The following is an 18,879-nucleotide window of genomic DNA, read 5'->3' on the forward strand; positions in this document are numbered from 1 at the left end:
GAAGATGGTAGGAAACTGAATATTCAAATAAAAGTTAGAAATATTTGCTTAAAAATATACTGGTGGCAGGGGTGGCGGGGGAAAGCCTAAAGACCCTAACCCCCCCCCCCCCACACACACACACACACACACACACACACACACCCCTAACCCTGCAAACCCATTATGAATATGGTGAGTTAACAAACAGTAGACACAATACACACATTCAAATACTGTACTTTAGTTTTAAATGTTAATAAAGTATTACTATTTTCTACTCCAAGGCATTACTTTTGAGATTATTATATATTTTTTGAAAATATAGCATAATGATAATACTAGTTGTTGTAAACTTTACAAACCACCCAGCAGTATGTAAGTCAAATTATAAAATACAAGTAAATAACAATTGCAGAACAGAATGTCAGTGTAATGAACACACACTTCGTTTTGACAAAGCACACTGCTTAGGTAAATGATCTGAGTAGTTGTTCATCACTGAGCAATTTGTTAATATGTGTTTCGAGCCAAATAAATACAGGGAGAGAGAGAGTGACGTCAGAACACGTCATACTATAACCTCCCGGGAGCGGACGGAGGGGGTCAGTCGTTGGGATGCGCATGCGCAGACAGAGTGCGCGAGCGGCGGGCCTTGACCTTTCGGGGAAAAAAAAAACTCTTTCTCACGGACGGTGACAGCGAAACGGATAACAGTCTTCAGTACCTGCTGGACTTTGAAGCTCTGGATTCTGGGACTGTTGGAAAAGGTAAAACATTTTCATTAAAACCTTATTACTGTTTTGTTTTTGTTACTCGTCATTGTAGCTTGCTGTTAATGTTGTGCTAACAGTAGCGATTAGCTAGATACGTTAGCCGTTGACGTCAGCGCAATTTAGTATCCGGTATACAGAAACTGTTTTCCTAACAAAACCACTGTTATAATTAAGTGAAGCTGCTCCCAGCTAATTTGAACCTTTGGCTTCTAAAATATATACTCACATGAACCTGTACTTTGAATTCTGTATGAGCTGTATAAAATACAGCTATGCATAAGTGTTTTGAATGAATAATTAGATTAGATAACTCTAACTCTAATTATATAGAAATGAATAGAAATGTGACATGAGAAGGTGTGTCTTTGACTGTTCCTGTATAACTTATTTTCGGACTAGTTGACAAGTTATGCTCCGGTCTTTTCTTTGTATATTTCATTTATCCACCATCATACATACAAGCTAAGAAGAGGTCGTTATACTAACAAGAGGTATCAACGCTGGGCTAAAGTTCAGCACATGGTTAAAGTTTGTAATCCAGCCAGGGTGTAAATATCACTCAGCAGCCAGAGCTGAAGCAGGTAGCATCAACACATAAATCTACTCTACCCGGCTTAAATCACAAGAGCACCTCTGACCAAAAAGCTGTAGATTTTTCTTGTTTGCACAAATTAATCCAGATTCACATTAATTGTGTTCACAGCTCCAACAAAATGAGGAAGAGGAGGGGGAGAAACACAATTAGGTTGAATTACAATTGGATGGAAGGCGAGGACAAGGAGAAGGAAGCTTAGGATGAGGAGGAAGAGAAGCAGCAGGAGCATATTTAGGGATCCCTATGATGTCATTGAGGTTTGTTTCATTAATATGGTCCTCTCACAAAGAAAGATGACTTGTTTTAGTTGACTTACTTCCTGTATTAAATAGTGATGTGGAAAACGTTGTGGAAAACCACAGAGTAGGCACGTATAGGGCATCTGCAGGTAAATGAACATCAAATCTCTAAGACAGACTGAAATCTGTATATTTATCACCCTTATGATAAAACCCATGTCAGCCATTGGTTTATGGACTTTGTATTTTGAAGCCTCAACATTTGCTTTATTGCTGTTGCTATGTTGGGACCATATTAGGATGAGGGATCAGAATCTGGAGTCATGCACACTATTGTTTCATTTAGTGTGTATCCATAAGATTCGTACAGCAGATCCAAGTTGTGCCTTGAAAACAGGAAAGTCGTCTGCATAGAGGAGAACTTTAATAGCAGGCTTGTACAAAGTGAGGCTTTGTGCTCACATTTGCTGCAAACACTCGTTTTACCCTGTTTTGATGCAGAATTCATTTGAAATCAGGCAAGAACTGGACTTGTTTTTTATAATGTGTTCTTGTGAATTGATTGTGTATCACATATGTTTGATTTGACTTTCTGCAAGACAACAGTCGTCCGCTGGCCAAAAAAGTTTTCCAAATACATCCACGTGATCTAGCCTGGATTTAGAAAAGAATAGCAAAAAAAATCTGCACCTCCTGCTTCAGATGCAATTTGTGTTTCTGTGTTCAGAGGCAGCGGCGAGAGGGGAGACCTCGGATCATCCAGCTGGAGAGCCTGACCAGGAGGAGTCGAACATTAACTCAGCTCTTCCAGGGCACCCTGCAGACTCGGCTGCTGGCATCGGCGAGGGATGACGTGAACGCCAAACTGGAGTCCATCACAGGTCAACTGCAGGTATGCGAGTCAGACCTTCTGAGGAGGGTTTCACTTTTCTCTCTTCTTTATAATTGACTCTTTTCTCTCTCTTTCAGCTCCTTGTCTCAGAGTGGGAGGGATTTGAAGCACAAAGGGAGGAACTTGTCGTTTGGTTGGCTGATATGGATGTCCACCTGAGTGAGGTTGACCAGCTAACAGGAAACACCAGTGAAAAACTGAAACAACTGCAGGTGTGGGCTTGTTTTGATATGAAATATATTTGATATGATACATACGTCAGAGACATTATCCTAAACTGGACTAACAAAGGACCATGAGTACAACATGAAAGGTACATTACATAGCGTAAGGCTGAAGTTCATTGATCATTTTAATCATAAACTTGTTGTTGAAATGTTTTTACTAAACATGCAAGCATCTGCTCATGAAAATGTGTTGATTTATTGGTCTGTTATGAAGCTATTACTATTTCTAATGTGTTTTATCACTTTCTGATGTTTTATTAATTAAACAATACATGTATTCATTGTTGTGTTATCTGTAGATATAGTATTTATATATATTTATTTATAGTATAGCAAATATATTTAATTATTACTGTTTAAAACACTAATATGTGACATGTATTAGTAGTGATGTTGTGCTGAGGGTTAAAATGCCTTTTTGTCTTTTGGTATACTACAAAATGACAATAAACCATTAATATATGTCTATGCTGTGCTCGTATTTATTTTACCCTACTCAAATTCAATTTATGATACATTTTATTTTGAAAGATTTAAAATGGTTTTTTAAAGAACCACTCAAAAAAGGTTCTTTAAAATGGTTTTTTAAAGAACCACTCAAAAAAGGTTCTTTAAAATGTTTTTTTTTTAAAGAACCATTTGAAGGACCTTTTTAAAAAGGTTCTTTGAAAAACCATTAAAGGTGCCCCAAAGAACCATTTCTTGATGGTTCTTTGGGGCACCTTTAAAGGTTCTTCAATGAACCACTGAAAGAAATGGTTCTTCAAAGAACCATTGTTTGAAAGGTTCTTTGTGGCACCAAAAAAGGTTCTTCTATGGCATCAGTCTAAAGAACCACTTTTGGTTCCAGTTGGCACCTTTATTTTTCTGAGTGTAGGAGGAACTAAAGTGGCTCTTTTGATGTTGAAGGATGCAGACGCCTGTTGTTGCTGGACTGAATATTTATCTCCATCAACTGTAACACAAGGCAGGCTTTGCTTGGCATTTGGTTTTCAAGAAGTTTATCGTTTATCTTCTGTACAGTTGGAATTTCTAATGCCGACATGCTGTCGTGTGTCACAGTTGTCCTTGTTCAACAAATGGAAAATTTTTCCCTGATGTGAAAAAATGATGCGTAAAGCTACCCAGCGCATTTACATGAGAAGCCAAGTCATTAGATTGGAGTGCCATAATCTGGTGAGTTATGGCACAGATGTCAAAACAGATACATGTAGATACAAATACATGTCTCAGAAACAGCAGAGATACAGCCAGAACAGCAGTATTTGACACCCTGGGAATGTGAGCTGGCTGGAATGGGAACACAAATTATTTTAAGTAAATGAAAGTTTTGGCTTTGGGGGAAAGATTACAAACTTGTGGTTTCTCTGTTCCCTGGGCAAAGAGGATACTGGGGGAGGTCGCAGTTGTCATGGCAACTTAATTAAACTAACTTTGTGGTCAGCATAGACAACATTTCAGTCCTCTGCAGGCCGGCTAGAAAGCTTTCAGATAAATTCTTTGCCTGCTCTGATCTTCATGTCCTCATAAAAGTTCTTTTCTAAAGTCAGCATTTTCAGTTTCATACGCACGACCCTCGTAGATTCAGAGGAACAGGACTTCTGGAGTGCAGCAGGCAGACTCAGGACATGCGATGAACCTGCTGATGACTGTAATCAGCCAGTTATGTGGAAAAGAAGACCAGGTTTAATCACCACATGGCAACAACTTGAAGGATTTGCTTGTGGTCAGTCGAGCTCAGTTTCCAGTGCGTTCAGCCCACACGAACACATGATACACATCAACAGTAGCTTACTGTGCACACTGGACATACTGTACGTGCAAAAATGTTCATTTGAATGAATTCAGTAGCCACGCAGCAGGCCTGGATGAATTCTTTAACCTTTTACCTCAAAGCTTATTCATTAACAATAACTGAGGAGTTGTCATGGTCCTGTGTCTTGGACTCAGGGTTTTGAGTTTTGTATTCTCAGTTTAGTCGTTTGGATTTTTAGCCTTTAGCTTTGGATCCTTTTCTTCTCTTGGTTCTGTTCACATTTGGAGTACTGGTTTGTATTTATTTCTCTTCCCCAGTGGTCTCTAGTATTTGCATCCTGTTTGTTGCTTCCTATTTATTTTTATACTCTGGTAGCAACAAAAGGCCTGGAGCCATAATCAGCCCTGCAAAGACTCCAGTCCAGCCCACTGGATGGCTTTGGAAAATGTAAGGGAGACATAAATTGTGGACTTTTAGCTGTATTTTCACGTTTTCCAGCTTTTCCTATAGATACAGCGCTCCCCTGTGGTCATCCACAACAATCAAAAAGTAATCTAATGATAGATTTCTGTCATTTTGCACATTTACATACAATTTAAGCCAAGTCAGCTGTGCTGACAGCTTTCTTTCATTTACTACACTACCATTTCTCTATCATGCAGAAAAACGGAGACATACTATTGATTTTGCACTTCTTTGTCTTATATTAAAATTTTGCAGATATTAAATGTGTATTTAAACTTTACCCTGACAGAAATTGGAGTCTGACCCACATAAGATCAAAGCGGGCTGCATGTGGCCCACGATGTAAAATTAGTTTTACATCCCTGCTCTATTATCTTTTGTGCAAATTCCACTTTCCTCTTTGTCGCTGTGGCAGTCCAGCACCGAAGCCTCGTCTGAGCAGCAGTAACTCAGTACCAAACCTTGCAGCTGCCTGGCAGAAATGATGCTGCCTGGAAACAGGGCCAGCCCAAGAGGTCTTTGCCCTCCAGAGAGGTCTGTTTGCTCTGCTCAACCTGTGGGTTGCTGCCTGAAAGGTTTTTCAACCTAGCTCATCCTCTGGGTCAAACTTCTGAACTGGTCTTCAGTGCTCCCTGGCTCAGGCTGACCCACAGAAATGCTCCTGTGCATTGCCCCATGACCAGGTCGACTCACTGAACACTCATCAGCGTTGTCTGGACTTGTTTGCTTTATACACCTGTGGCCACAGAAGTGACTGGAACACCTGAATTCAAAGATTCGGATGGATGAGTCAATACTTTTGGCAATATATTGTATGTGCCACTGTGGATTTTGCAACTTTTATTCATTCATTTTCAACCCTAATTACATGTTAGTTTTCATTTACTTTGTTTTTGTCTGTGAGTCCTGTGTTTGGGTCCTTTTTGCCACCTCTGTGACAGGAATAGACAAATCTTCCTCACTTCAAAGGTTACACTGAATTGCTGCACCATCATGGTATATATCTGTATAAAGACAAAAGTAAAACTCAGCCCAGTTAAACTTAGGCTGATATCTTTTCAACATAATACATGGGCCTTTACATGTATATATAACAGGTTTATCTGTTGTTTTGACAGGATAAACCTTCAGCGCTCCGTCTCCTCAAAGCAGCTCTGGTGCCACTCAGGTCTCTAACCTTCATCCATAATTGATGGTTAGGCCTTGTAATGTTTATGGCCAACTGTTATCCAGGCTGAATAATTAAAAGCATCTTTCCTTTCCACTGCCATACAGTATATACTTTGGTAATTTACATAATTGGTCAGATGCAAAAGGAGGCTTCCTACTAAATAATGGCCTGTTATGCAGGACTTATGAATGCAGCAGCTGGTGATGGTACAAAGCACAAAGTCTCTCAGCTGGCCAAGCATTCATGATGCTCATCTGGGCGTACCTTCCCCAAAGTGAAGTCATGTTTTTCACTGTGTGCTCCCAAAACTCTCAAATAATTTTGCAATGTCATTTCAAGTGAGGCTGTTCTGCCTTGGAAGTTTTCATTCCAGAAAATCCACACAAAGCCTTTCTTCAGTTTCTTCGCTTGATCTGTGCCAGATGTTCCCCTCACTCTTGATTTTCTACTCTTTCAGTCCGGCAAATAAAAAAATACTGCTTGCCACAGCGACAGTCTTAGTGTTGCAATGCTTACTTTTTTTTTCCTCTGATTTTTGGTCACAATGGAGAGACAGAGGGTGTAGAGGAGGATGTTAGTTAGAGCAGTCGATCTTTGAGCTTTCTTACTGAGACGCTGGAAACATTCAGTAAAATTCCTCTGCGGATAGACCGCAGCGGTTTAACAACAGCTGGATCTTTTTGGTCAAGTGACGCACACTGGAGCTGAAACGCCGTGCAGACAGACACATATTGTGTAAAAACCAAAGAGACACTTAGCTCATTAAAGCTGGATAAAAACTATCATCCTTTTGTCAACAAGAATACAGATTTCCTGTGGTAGTCTCCACATCACTGCTCCCCCCGGTAAAAACAGAGCTTGCAGCCAGCTGTTTGCTGTCCACGTGGTTTGGAGTAAAATGGTGTATCTTCACATCTCGCCATGGCTAATTTTCACAACCCTCCCAGGCGCTGTATTTACATCTGGAATAACATCCCCACAAATGTCAGTGTAGTTAGAAGGGTGGAGGCTATCATTCTACACCTATTGGAGACTGAATGAAGCTTGATTGCACTATTACAGGGTAAGATCATTTCCACCTCAGTGTTTCGAGTTCTTAAAAGTGGATCATAAATTAAAATTATAGGGCAGAATTCTTGCTAAATTGTGGTAATTACTGAACCATGTGAAACAGCAATCCGAGGTCAGCTTTACCTGCAGGCTCACACATCTCTGTTCTGAAACCTTTTACTGAGGTTTAAGTTGGGGATACATTTTTGCAATCTATCCCCAACTTAAACAGCCCACATATGCCCTCTCATCTCGTAATCCTATGACATTTACTCAACACCGATATCCAGGACTAGGACTCAAATCTGACACTGCCAATCTCAGCTTTGAGCAGCCAGCCAGCATTATTAATCACTTTACCATCTACTATCTCAACGTCTTACTCTTATCTTATGTGGAATTCAGTTGCGAGTGAGGGCACGAGGACAGAACAAACGACACCCTGTGGAAGACAGCCAGAAATGAATAAAAAGTAATGATTAAATGCAGAATGTTGTATAAACACATAAGAACAGAATGAAAACCAGAATCCTGTCTGTGTACACATGCAAGGAACTGGGATTGTTCTCAGTGTACTTATTAAAACAGGCAACATAGACAAAAGCAACACGTAAGAAGAAGCGCAACCTGTGTAAAATAATCAGCATTATATAATGACAGTTTAGATACCAAAATCAAGGTTGTGAAGCCTTTGAACTTCTATATGTGACACTGGACTATACAAATTCTGCAAGTTCTTCCTGGAGAACTTGAAACATCAGTTTAAAGAACTAACAGGTAAGTGATCTCAGAGTTAACTGACACACTTTTGGACAGTGACTGTAGACTTGATGTGGGTTTCTTGTTTAGACTCTTAGTATTTATGAGAGAGATGTTCACACTATAAAGCTCTCCGGTTTACATTTCTGGAAGACGTGTAAATACTTGTGGGGATAGGTTAATTGGATAATCCAAATTGCCACTAGGTGTGAATGTGCGAGTGAATGTGAGTGCGAATGGTTGTCTGTCCCTGTGTGTTGGCCCTACGACAGACTGGCGACCTGTCCAGGGTGTACCCCGCCTCTCGCCCTATGACAGCTGGGATAGGCTCCAGCACCCCCCGCGACCCTGAAAAGGATAAGCGGAAGCGAATGGATGGATGGATGGGTGTAAATACTTGATCTGACGTTCTGTGTGTACTTCAAAGGAACCTTTTAAGAAATGTGAATTACTGCCATCTTGTGGTATTGGAAGTCAAAGGAATCTGCGCTTTCTTTATTTCGTATTTATCTACATACATAGTCGACAATGTTGTCAAATAAATCGAAACATCGGCATTAAAAATGCTTTTAACAAAATGTTAAAACCCCGCATCCATCAGGTTTTACATTTGGAGCAAAAAGAAAACAAATATAGACTTTTGTTAGTAACTCTGGAGTTAATCTTCCATTATCATTTCATTATATGTTTGTTTATGATGTTCATCTAAAAAAGTATTAGACGTTCAATCAAATGTACAGAGGCTATACGGAGGCTTAGCAACTAATGCTCGGCTGAGGTAACAAGGGATGCACGACGGTGACGTAGTGTGAGTTGTCGTGGCCGAGTGGTTAAGGCGATGGACTAGAAATCCATTGGGGTCTCCCCGCGCAGGTTCGAATCCTGCCGACAACGTGACTCTGTTTTTGTCCGATCTTTATCGAGACTGAATCTACATGAACTACGTTATGGTGGCGGCCATGTCTGTTGCAAAGAACCTACATTCAGAACTTTCCCTGTGCTACTGTGCTAAATATCTTGAATGGTGCTGCACAGTATTATGGTTACATCAGGCATGTTCCTGAATGGCAGCCACAAGATTAGGTAGAGCTGCAAATCATTCCAGCTGGATTCATTTTGTGTAGATTCCCACATACCTAAAAACATTTATTGTCCACAGCCCTGAGGAGAAGGAGTCTTTTAGTGAAATTATTTTTCTTTGAAGGAGAACATCAGAAAACAGCAAGGGCATTAGGGCAGCACTGCTGAAATATTAAATGAACACCAGTGACTAACCAATGTATGTATATATATTGAAATATAAACATACTCATTCGTAAATTTGGGCTACATGTTTGCGTGTGTCATCTGTTTAGAAGGTCTAGGCTAGCTTTCTTCTCTATAGCCTTAATGGCACATCCTGTTCTTTAAATCAGCGGTCCCCAACCTTTTTTGCGCCACGTACGGACTGGTTTATGCCCGACATTATTTTCACGGACCGGCCTTTAAGGTGTCGCGGATAAATACAACAAAATAAAACTAGTACCGGTACCGAAAAACAGAGGATTTATTCATAACACACGTGAAAAGACCCAGGAAAACAGAGTTAACGATAAAAACGATAACAAAATAACGCTGAAAACCGATAAAAACCCTGAAAACGATACATTTCACACCTGAGCCTCAACTCTCGCGGCCCGGTACCAAACGACTCACGGACCGGTACCGGTCCGAGGCCCGGGGGTTGGGGACCGCTGCTTTAAATCATATTTCAGGTTGTTGTGTCAGTACATAGTAGGTGTAAAGTATTTATTTACTATTTGAAATCATGACACTAAAATTCCTATTTACAAAGAAGCAGAATTCTGAAATGTTAAATTATTCAGCAAAGCATGACCCATGTGTCCCTGAGATCTGCTGAATACAGTCGAGGCTATTCTTTCTCAAAGGGATCTGCTGATAACGTGCTCAAGTTTTCTCATGACAGCAGTGTGCTGGTGATGGATTCAGAGTTTCTTCCTGTTATGAGAGCTAACACAATGCATTTCTTATGCCTCAAATGAGAAATGTAATCATGTCACTTGCTGTTTTCCTCTCATCTTTTATTGTATTGCATTAGATACTCTCCTTATGTTCATGGGTCAAAGGAACCCAACATATAAGCTGCCACATCATTTCTGATGCACAACAAATAAGAGAGATGGGATCACTGACCTATGTGGATCAGACTTGTTTGTCCAGCACATCCCACAGATGCTCAATTGGATTTAAACTGTGGAGAATTTGGAGGCTAAGTCAACACCTCAAACTCATTGTGGTGCTCCTCAAACCACAGCCATCAGGGAATACTGTGTCCATGGCAAGGTGTACGTGCTCTGCAACAATGGTTTGGTTGGTGTCAAAGTAAAATCCATATGGTTGACAGGACCCAAGGCTGGCCTCCTGATGGCTGGCCTCCTTTAGTGCATCTTGGTGCCAGGGGTTCCACAGGTAAGCAATGCAACCATCCAGGTTGATGTAAAAAAGAAAGTGATTCTTTAGACCAGACCACCTGGTCCATCATTTCTCTGTGGTCCAGTTCTCATATTCACGTGCCCATTTTTGGCGCTACTGTTGGTGGACATGAGTCACCATGGGAACCCTGACTGCTGTGCAGCTATGCAGCCCCATACTAACAAACTGTGATGCACTGTGTATTCTGACACTTTTCTATCAGAATTGCCATGACACTTTTCTGCAATTTGACCTTTAGCAGCTTGTTTGTTGGATCACAGCACAGAGGCCAGCCTTGGGTCCCCATGAGCATCAGTAAGCTTTGTCCACCCATGACCCTGTTGCTGGTTCACCACTGTTTCTTCCTTGGACCACTTTTCATAGATTGTGACCACTGCAGACTGGGAACACCCCACAGGAGCTGGAGTTTTGCAGATGCTCTAACCCAGTTATCTAACCTTTTAAATTTGCTCAAATTCTCATGCTTGCCCATTTTTCCTCCTTCTAACACATCAAGTCTGAGGACAAAACGTTCACTTCTCCCACATATATCCCACCCACTAGCAAGTAGCAGGTGATGCAGATTCTGATTCAGAGTCTGCAGTATCATCAGTATTATTCACTTTTCGATTTGTGGCTTGCTAACACCAAAAGATGAAGCCCACCTGTAAAGTCACAGCAGTGCAAACTGTGTATGCCATCGTCACTGGAACTTACATGTGTTCATTTGGTGAGGCAGACAACACATAAATCTCTAATGTGCAGCTGTCACCTTAGAAATAAACAGCAGCATTGAGTGTTCACTCAGCATTAACTCATTGTTTTGTGCACTAAATCCCACAATTAACAATTTTTTCCAACACTAATTTCCTGTCTTGCGTTGGAGTTTATCGTTTTACATATATATATTTTATGTTATTGAATTTTATCATTATCATTGTCTGATACCATCTCTGATTGGAGCAGGCGAGACTCTTGGGGATCATTTTGTGCAGAAGAGTCACATGACATGTGACTTAATGTTTTGCATAAGAGTAACTGTTCTGCTCTCTCTGGCATTATATATATGCAGCTCTAAAGCTTCATACAGGTGAGTTACATTCAGACTGCCATAGCTTTAACTTGTTTGAGGGGCTGGGACATATAAAAGCATGCTTGAGTGATCAGAATAAAAGCATTTCTGAAGTAATAAAGGTCTGTAATGACGCACTGTAGTAATGATGGGAGAAGATTATGAAATTAGATCTAAGGAATATCCTCTTATTACACATATTGTCTTATCTTTGATATAAAATGACTTTCTTCCATTATTGTTCTGTGACAAAAGAGAGCTGCTATGGCCGGGAATCGAACCCAGGTCAACTGCTTGGAAGGCAGCTATGCTTACCACTATACCACTATCGCCTGAGGCACACGTGGAACCAGGCTTCTGTTCAGGCAGCATTTCAGCCGGAGCTTTACACAGCTGAGAGAGGAGGGGAGTGGAAAAAAGGAGGAACAAAGGAGCCAACACAGCAAGAGAAGAGAAGTAAAGTGTTGAGTGATGCTTGCTTCAGTTAGAAACCAAAATCTTCTCTCACATCCTACTAATCCTGACGTGCTCACTCACCAAAGTAGCTGCCTAGGTGGAAAAAGTAGTCTTTCTTTACTTAGGAGAAGTACAGTAACCTGTGTTAAAAACACTGCTAAAAGTTGAAGTATCTATTGAACTTCTTTACTCAAGTAAAAGTGAAAATGTACCACCTCTGAAATGTACTCAAAGTAAAAAGTAAAAATATGTCTTGACTGATTTTTGTTCTCCACACTGCTTGTGATGTCTGTGGACGTTCCAGGTATTTAATTCCTAGTGGGGCACTTTGCCCTTTGGAGATGGTCTTGACATGAGCCAAGGTGTGAAAAAGAGCTGCGATGGCCGGGAATCGAACCCGGGTCAACTGCTTGGAAGGCAGCTATGCTTACCACTATACCACCATCGCCTGACTGCACATCTGGAATCAGGGTTCTCTTCAGCCAGCGTTTCAGCCAGGTCTTTAAACAGCTGAGACAGGAGGAGACTGGAAAATAGGAGGAGCAAAGTAGCCAACGAGGCAAGAGAAGAGAAGTGAAGTGTTGAGTGATGTTTACATCAAGAAAAGAAAAGATGAAAACTAGTTTTATTAAAAACCACTAGATTGTGCATCTTACCACACATCCCCTTAATGATTTTGGTGTGCTCTCTCCAAAGTTACTGCCTTGGCTGGGAAACAAACCCATATCACACACTGGGAAGGCAGCTATGCTCGCCACTATACAGGCACCGCTTTGAATACATCTAAAACTTGCCTGCTGACTCAGCAGTGTGGCCTCCACGTGCGACTACATCTGGGCAGAGAGGAGAGTTTAAAAGAAGGTAGGAGAAGGAAAAGAGTGCATCAGTTAATACGTGTTTCTTTCTCCCCGTTGTGATGACAACTGAGCCCCCTTTTCCAAACATTTAATCCACTATTAATATTATTATAATCTGAAAATACCTGCTTCCAAAGCTGTAGTCCACTCTTTCAACAGTCAATTTGCAGAGTGTTTAGTTTTGCCTACAGAAAGGGAGTTGTTTGTAAAGGGTAACTTTGAGTGCACATGTAAGCAAAAGAATAATAACATAACATGAGAACTGTAGTAAATGAGATCTAAGTAACAGCCACTTATTCCACACTATATATTGTCTTATCTCTGATATAAATTGCCTTTCCTCCATTATTGTTCTTTGGAAAAACAGAACTGCGATGGCCGGGAATCGAACCCGGGTCAACTGCTTGGAAGGCAGCTATGCTTACCACTATACCACCATCGCTTGATGCATGTCTGGAATCACATGAACCATGACCATGAACACTACAGCTGCTGTGCACCAGTTCAACACAGTGCTTTACTTTAAATCCATCACAGTACAGCAAGCTAACCTGTTTATCCTGCACTAACCTGCAGAGGATCTTCGGGCAACATTTCAATAACAAAGCATACCCCACTTTCCTTTGATCAAATCCCACTGAACATCCTTACCTTAAATCTAACCTCTCTTCTTCCTCTCCTGTCTTTCTTATCTTTCTCCATGCAGCACATTCATGGAGAGAGCCTGGTCAGTCCTCTGTGTACGGCTTGTTTAGTGAGTCCCAAATACACAACAGTGGCAGTATAGGTTAAAATTTTACAGTTTTATTATTGTTTACTATTGCTGGGGGTTGCTGACAACTTTCTGAGTGGGAAATCTGAGTTGAAGGGACATTCCAGAATCAAATTCTGACTGGGAACTCCTGACTTATTCAGGAACGCATCATAAAAGCCATTTAGAGCCACTAGAGGCTAACTGTTGTCAGCGTTAACTGAAACAAGTAACATTACAGCTTAAGTTAAAAACAAAACAAACAAAACATGGACATGTTATCAAAAAATATATGTGGACACTTTTGACAAATACAAAAAAAATGAAATGCCATTTTAAATGATATATATATATACTGGGAATGGTTTTTAAATCATTTAAATGTCTTAGCCAATTATGGTAGAGCATGACAAACCTAAATGTTCTGACTGCCGTTGTCCTTTGGAGCCCCGTAACACTCACACTCGTTGCACTGCCTCATCTTACTACCAGATGTCACCGTCGAGTCATTTCAAGCAGTTATTCGATAATTTCTTCTTAAAACTATTTTTTCCTTTATAAATATATTTTCATATTTAAGTGCATGTTACTGTGCTTAAATATTACGACCCCTCGTTGTCACTGGTAAAACTGACAAGGCAGCAGCCACTGATTGAGAGTGATTCACGTTCTGTAACTAAAATATGTAAAATATGTTTATGTTACTATTCAAAAGAGCAAGGCACAAAACAGGACGTTGAAAAGAAGAGCGCTGTGGCAGATTACAGTCGGTTATAGCATATTACATGAAGTTAAATATCTGCTGGTGTAAAACACGCTTTAAGTATACTTTAATGATTATTTCTTTAATACACAGGATGCGTTCAACAGCTGGCCTCAAGGTAGGTTACTAACAGGGGATGTAGCTCAGTGGTAGAGCGCATGCTTTGCATGTATGAGGCCCCGGGTTCAATCCCCGGCATCTCCAGACTTTTAAAGTGCTGAATCAGTCTGGTGCCGCTTTGCACCATGTCGGATTCTCAGTAAGGTAGTACACGTAGACGTGAAACGTGTGGTGTGTGGAGGTAAAAACAACGTATCCACAGTCAGTCGTCCTGCCGTCTTTGTACGCTGGTAGGTAAAATATTTGAAGACAAACATTAGATCTAATCACAGTCTTAACCACTTTTTAAAGTATTTTTGTTTTCATTTTCTCTAAAAACTTTGAAGAAGCCATAAAAGCTTCCATGCTTATGTGCAGATCAATAATATTTTTTGCCACTTCATGTCCTGACTAGTTTTCCTCCCTCGCTGAACTCTAATAAGTCTGCAAGCTTTGCAGTTTATATGAGGAACAGACGTGGAGAGGGCAGCAAATCAAGTCCATGCTTCTTTCTTGCAGCATTACACGTTCTCGAGACCAGGAGGCACACGAGGGCACCAAAGAGAAAGAAATCCTCAGTTTTTTAAGTGTTCAGTGAGCCTACAGCAGCACATGTCGAGATCTCATTCTAGTACTTATGAAGCCTGCCGGCAGGTGGCAGTATCTGTCTGCAACGCTCAGTGGAAGCCGTGACCGTGACAGTAAATACTGCAACTTTCATTTCAGCTTGACAGGCACGTCTCTGGGCTGAGTTCACCGCCCACTCACATGTGACGCTTATAGAAAGAGGAAGAGTGGGCCCGGGCTGCAGATAGGACACAACACTTCACACCACACGGGTTTCCCTGATGCAAATTCAGTAGCAGATACTGCCCATGACTAAATATGAACAAATAAAAGTTGTCTAGTGGCGAACTTTGCTACAACTTGATTCACGTTTGATCTCTGTGATCTAGCTGCTAGATTGGGGAATTCAGGAAAACCCACATGAAGAGGCTTCCAATGAAAAAGCTAGTTTGGGTTTTTTTTAAACTTTTTTTTTTATTGCTGTTTACTGCTGAAATATTGTAGAAAATGCGGCATGAGCATTTCTAGTCATGCAGTTGTGATTCATGTAGAGTGATTAGTGCTGGGTAAATCTGATCAGATTTGCTGAAATGTGGGAAAACTGAGAGTTAGAAAGTCAACTGGGAATTCAAAAGAGTTGTTTCAGTGAGAGAAAGCTGATGTTTCATACTCTGTAATCCAGAGGCGGAGCCAGACATTTGAAACACCCGGGGCTTAGCCCTAAAGGGTAGTATGCATGTGGGATTTTTTTATTTTTTTATTTTTTTTGGGGGGGGGGGGGGTTTAGAAATGACTGAAAGATTAATAGGCTCTGTTTTGAGTTTTGTTCAAAAAAGAATGACTTCATATAGGGAAAAATATATATCACACGTGCAGGACACCTTAAACTAGTTTTTTAATTAAGCAGCAAGGCAGAACAAAGTCGGGGCTGTATCAAGACACGAGGACTAAACCCCAATTCAACCAGACCAAGAACTGATCCGGAATTAAAACAGGACTACAACAGTTCAAAATCAGGACTACTGAGGATTTAACCAAGACAGAACCAGAATCAGAACTAGATGATAGTAGCACTAAAAATCATCATAGACCTGTACTACACTTGTTTTTTTAATTCTAACAAAGTCCACTATTTAGATTGAGAAAAGTTTATATAATTATTTATCCTTGTTGTGCAAACAAGCCTGCAGAACTTAATAAATGTAGAATTTGAAAAATAGCAAACCTAAAAAGAAACACTAGGTACAAGATACATGAGGACCTATGATACGGTGATACTTTTGGTAAACAACCATTTGACTAACATGTCTGTCTCACCTGCTCTTGTTCCATCTCTGTTCTGTCCTCATTCTCCATCTCCCTCTCTGTTCCTCTCTCTCCCTCTTTGTGCTGACAATCATCAAATATACAGTTGAAACCAGATATTTACACACTCTTCAGATCAAAACACAAACACCTTTTTAATTGTAACATCAAATCAGACTAAATGTTTATTTTTTTAGATTGATAAATATAAAAAACATATTTGTTAACTTTAAGAGTAAAGAGAGAAACTATCTGTATTTCTTAATTGCAAATGGCACCAAATTGTATTCAAAATTGAGCCACACTTATGGAGCTCCACAATTCTTTTTCTGGTGTTTTGGTTGATATCTCTTGATTTTCCCATGTCAAAGAAACAGGCTCTGTGTTTTGCCTTATATGCATCCACAGCTGTGCCACCAATTTACTCACATGGACTCTACTAACCTATCAGAAGCTTCTTCAGCTCAGAATGGAATCGTCTGGAGTTTTCTTATTAATTAACAATAAACTTAATGTACATGTACTCCTAAATTTGATCAAAGTGATAAAAAATAGACAGCTCTGTCTCTCTTTATTCTGACATTTAACTAATTCAAAATATATTTCAATATTTATCTAAAACAAAAGTTTACTCTAAATTGATGTTGTACAGTAAAAATGTTTTATGTTTTCTCCCTAAAGTGTATGTAAATATCTGGTTACAAATGTGAATATCCTGCTGTGTACTGAAATCCCTCTTGTTTTGCATAGAAATATACTGAACAACATACAAAGCATAATATATAAAATAACATTTACCTGAGTTTTTTCTTTGAAAGAACCCTCTAATGTCCATTCTTATATTTCAGTACATAACTGAAACCTATTTAGTCGGGGAGGGTAAGAACTGAAAATATGAAATAAACACACGTAAGCTAAGACTCTCTAAAAAAATAGCATTTGTTCGGCTTTTCATTTCGCCAGTTGTTGATTCACTTGAAGAGCAAGTAACGTAATATTGGTCAAGTGATCCGTTTGATATCAATCTTTCGTGATGCACCGTCATATTTACATTATTTGTACAGTACGAATGATTTGCTTTGGTACCTGGTCAAACTTAAGCTCTCCTTAGTATGGCTGGCTTCGTTTCTCCAACAGCGCACTCACAGGCAGCAGCTGCCCCGCCCTCTCGCTCAGTCGCTTAGTGCCTGAGCTCGGATCATACCAATATCAGGGGGGATTCACGCACAGTCGTAAATTCCCACAGTGTGCACTATGTGCTTTGAATATTGTGTGTACTTTTTGTTTTATACAGTTGTCAGCCAGGCATCTAACTATGAAAAAATTACACTCCAAAAGACCCCGGGCTTCTGACAAAACAACCCGGGCTTAAGCCCAGTAAGCCACCCCCACGCTCCGCCCCTGCTGTAATCACCTTTTAATTTTGGTCCAGACTGAAAGGTTTGGACAAGTTTTGCATGTTAGTGCTGTGGGATAGTGCAAATGTTGGTATCAAGCCGATAACAAGTAAATACTAGGTCAGTATTGCTGATACCAACACTGATACCCATACTGATGATCTACAGAGGTAGTGTTTATAAGGGAGAGCATTGTGTCGTGATTTATGGGATAAATCAACACCAATTTGCTAATTCTGAACACATTTTAAAGAGCACTAAATCACTTTGGTTTTTATTTTCCACAATAATAAGGTAATCGAACAAAACACACCTTCCAGCTGAGTTTTGTTGTTCATGTATTTCAAACATGGGACTTTTGGAGACCCAGGACGTGAATGCTCTAAAGATCTTAAAATCTGGTATAAAACTTGCTGGAAGTTGGTGCAAAATGCAGAAACGGGAATTGTTCTAGTTAAAGGCCTGGTCGGGGAGTTCTGTAGAGTCGGCAGTCTTTCAATGCCGTTCTGCTACGGCAGGTGAAAAGGTAATAATATCTCCACATAACCTTCACAATAAAACAGGAAGTAAACCTAAAGGGGGACCAAGAGCAAACTCAAAATGAAAGAAGCAGATAGCAGGGAACAAAGGAGGCACATGAATAAAGACTAACACTCAGAAAAACAAGAACTGAGGATTTACAAGAAAAATGTATGATTCACAATAAGAGGCACAGAAAGAGCAAAAGCTAAGGATAATAAACGGGAACCTCAACAAGAGCAGTATGAACTCTGACCTTTCATCTCACGTGAGCAGAGGGGGGTAGAGTAGCCAAAATTGTAATCAAGTAATAGTGGCACTACTTCATGGTAGTTTTACTCAGGTAAAAGTAAAAAGCAGCCATCCAAGAAATTACTTAAGTAAGAGTAAAAACGTTTTTTGTAAAAAAAAGGCTACTTGAGTAACTGATCATAGCATCTGATTTAATGTTTAAAAATGAGATAATCAGACAGACAAAAATGTAGTTTCGTGCAAGTTTGGGTATTTTAAAAGCAAAAAAATACTACTAACTATTAAATACTATAAATAACATGATTACAAAATAATACATCTAAGCAGAAGAAACACTTTTCCAAATCATTATTAAACTAATATTTAGAGTAGGTATATTACCTATGGTGCTACTTTACTTCTCCAAATGGCACAACAGGCTCAGCAGATAGAGTAACATTAAAACAACAAACCTTATGTA

The 18,879-nt window shown here is 40.0% G+C and overlaps 1 protein-coding gene and 5 non-coding genes across 7 annotated transcripts; 3 read left to right on the forward strand and 3 right to left on the reverse strand.

The window, feature by feature from the left end:
- The first annotated feature begins 373 nt into the window (after positions 1 to 373).
- LOC146379908 (uncharacterized) lies at positions 374 to 3,277 on the forward strand. 2 transcript variants are annotated; one of them, XM_084938812.1, is made up of 4 exons: positions 377 to 749; positions 1,459 to 1,607; positions 2,317 to 2,481; positions 2,559 to 3,277. In XM_084938812.1, exons 2-4 carry the CDS (start codon positions 1,551 to 1,553, stop codon positions 2,724 to 2,726), a joined length of 390 nt encoding a protein of 129 aa, XP_084794938.1. In that variant the 5' UTR covers positions 377 to 749; positions 1,459 to 1,550; the 3' UTR covers positions 2,727 to 3,277. The 2 variants fall into 2 exon arrangements, 1 of the variants encoding a protein (XP_084794938.1); XR_014801254.1 differs by lacking the exon at positions 1,459 to 1,607 and having other exon boundaries at positions 374 to 749.
- Positions 3,278 to 8,721: 5,444 nt separating this feature from the next.
- On the forward strand, positions 8,722 to 8,803 carry trnas-aga (transfer RNA serine (anticodon AGA)). Its single transcript has one exon. It is a non-coding gene; the product is annotated as a tRNA-Ser (tRNA).
- A 2,910-nt stretch (positions 8,804 to 11,713) lies between these two features.
- Positions 11,714 to 11,785, reverse strand: trnag-ucc (transfer RNA glycine (anticodon UCC)). Its single transcript has one exon. It is a non-coding gene; the product is annotated as a tRNA-Gly (tRNA).
- A 500-nt stretch (positions 11,786 to 12,285) lies between these two features.
- trnag-ucc (transfer RNA glycine (anticodon UCC)) lies at positions 12,286 to 12,357 on the reverse strand. The gene has a single exon. It is a non-coding gene; the product is annotated as a tRNA-Gly (tRNA).
- Positions 12,358 to 13,136: 779 nt separating this feature from the next.
- On the reverse strand, positions 13,137 to 13,208 carry trnag-ucc (transfer RNA glycine (anticodon UCC)). Its single transcript has one exon. It is a non-coding gene; the product is annotated as a tRNA-Gly (tRNA).
- A 1,204-nt stretch (positions 13,209 to 14,412) lies between these two features.
- On the forward strand, positions 14,413 to 14,484 carry trnaa-ugc (transfer RNA alanine (anticodon UGC)). Its single transcript has one exon. It is a non-coding gene; the product is annotated as a tRNA-Ala (tRNA).
- The last annotated feature ends 4,395 nt before the right edge of the window (positions 14,485 to 18,879 follow it).

The sequence above is a fragment of the Perissodus microlepis genome, chromosome 9 (assembly GCF_051167445.1).
Source record: "Perissodus microlepis isolate ML-2025 ecotype Zambia chromosome 9, ASM5116744v1, whole genome shotgun sequence".
Classification (NCBI taxonomy): Eukaryota; Metazoa; Chordata; class Actinopteri; order Cichliformes; family Cichlidae; genus Perissodus; species Perissodus microlepis.

Bases quoted from the DNA above. Each gene is read 5' to 3' on its own strand.
- LOC146379908 (XM_084938812.1), top strand. From the start codon at position 1,551: ATGAGGAGGAAGAGAAGCAGCAGGAGCATATTTAGGGATCCCTATGAT. The intron at 1,608-2,316 runs GTTTGTTTCATT...TTCTGTGTTCAG, and splicing joins ATCCCTATGATGTCATTGAG to AGGCAGCGGCGAGAGGGGAG. The intron at 2,482-2,558 runs GTATGCGAGTCA...TCTCTCTTTCAG, and splicing joins CCATCACAGGTCAACTGCAG to CTCCTTGTCTCAGAGTGGGA.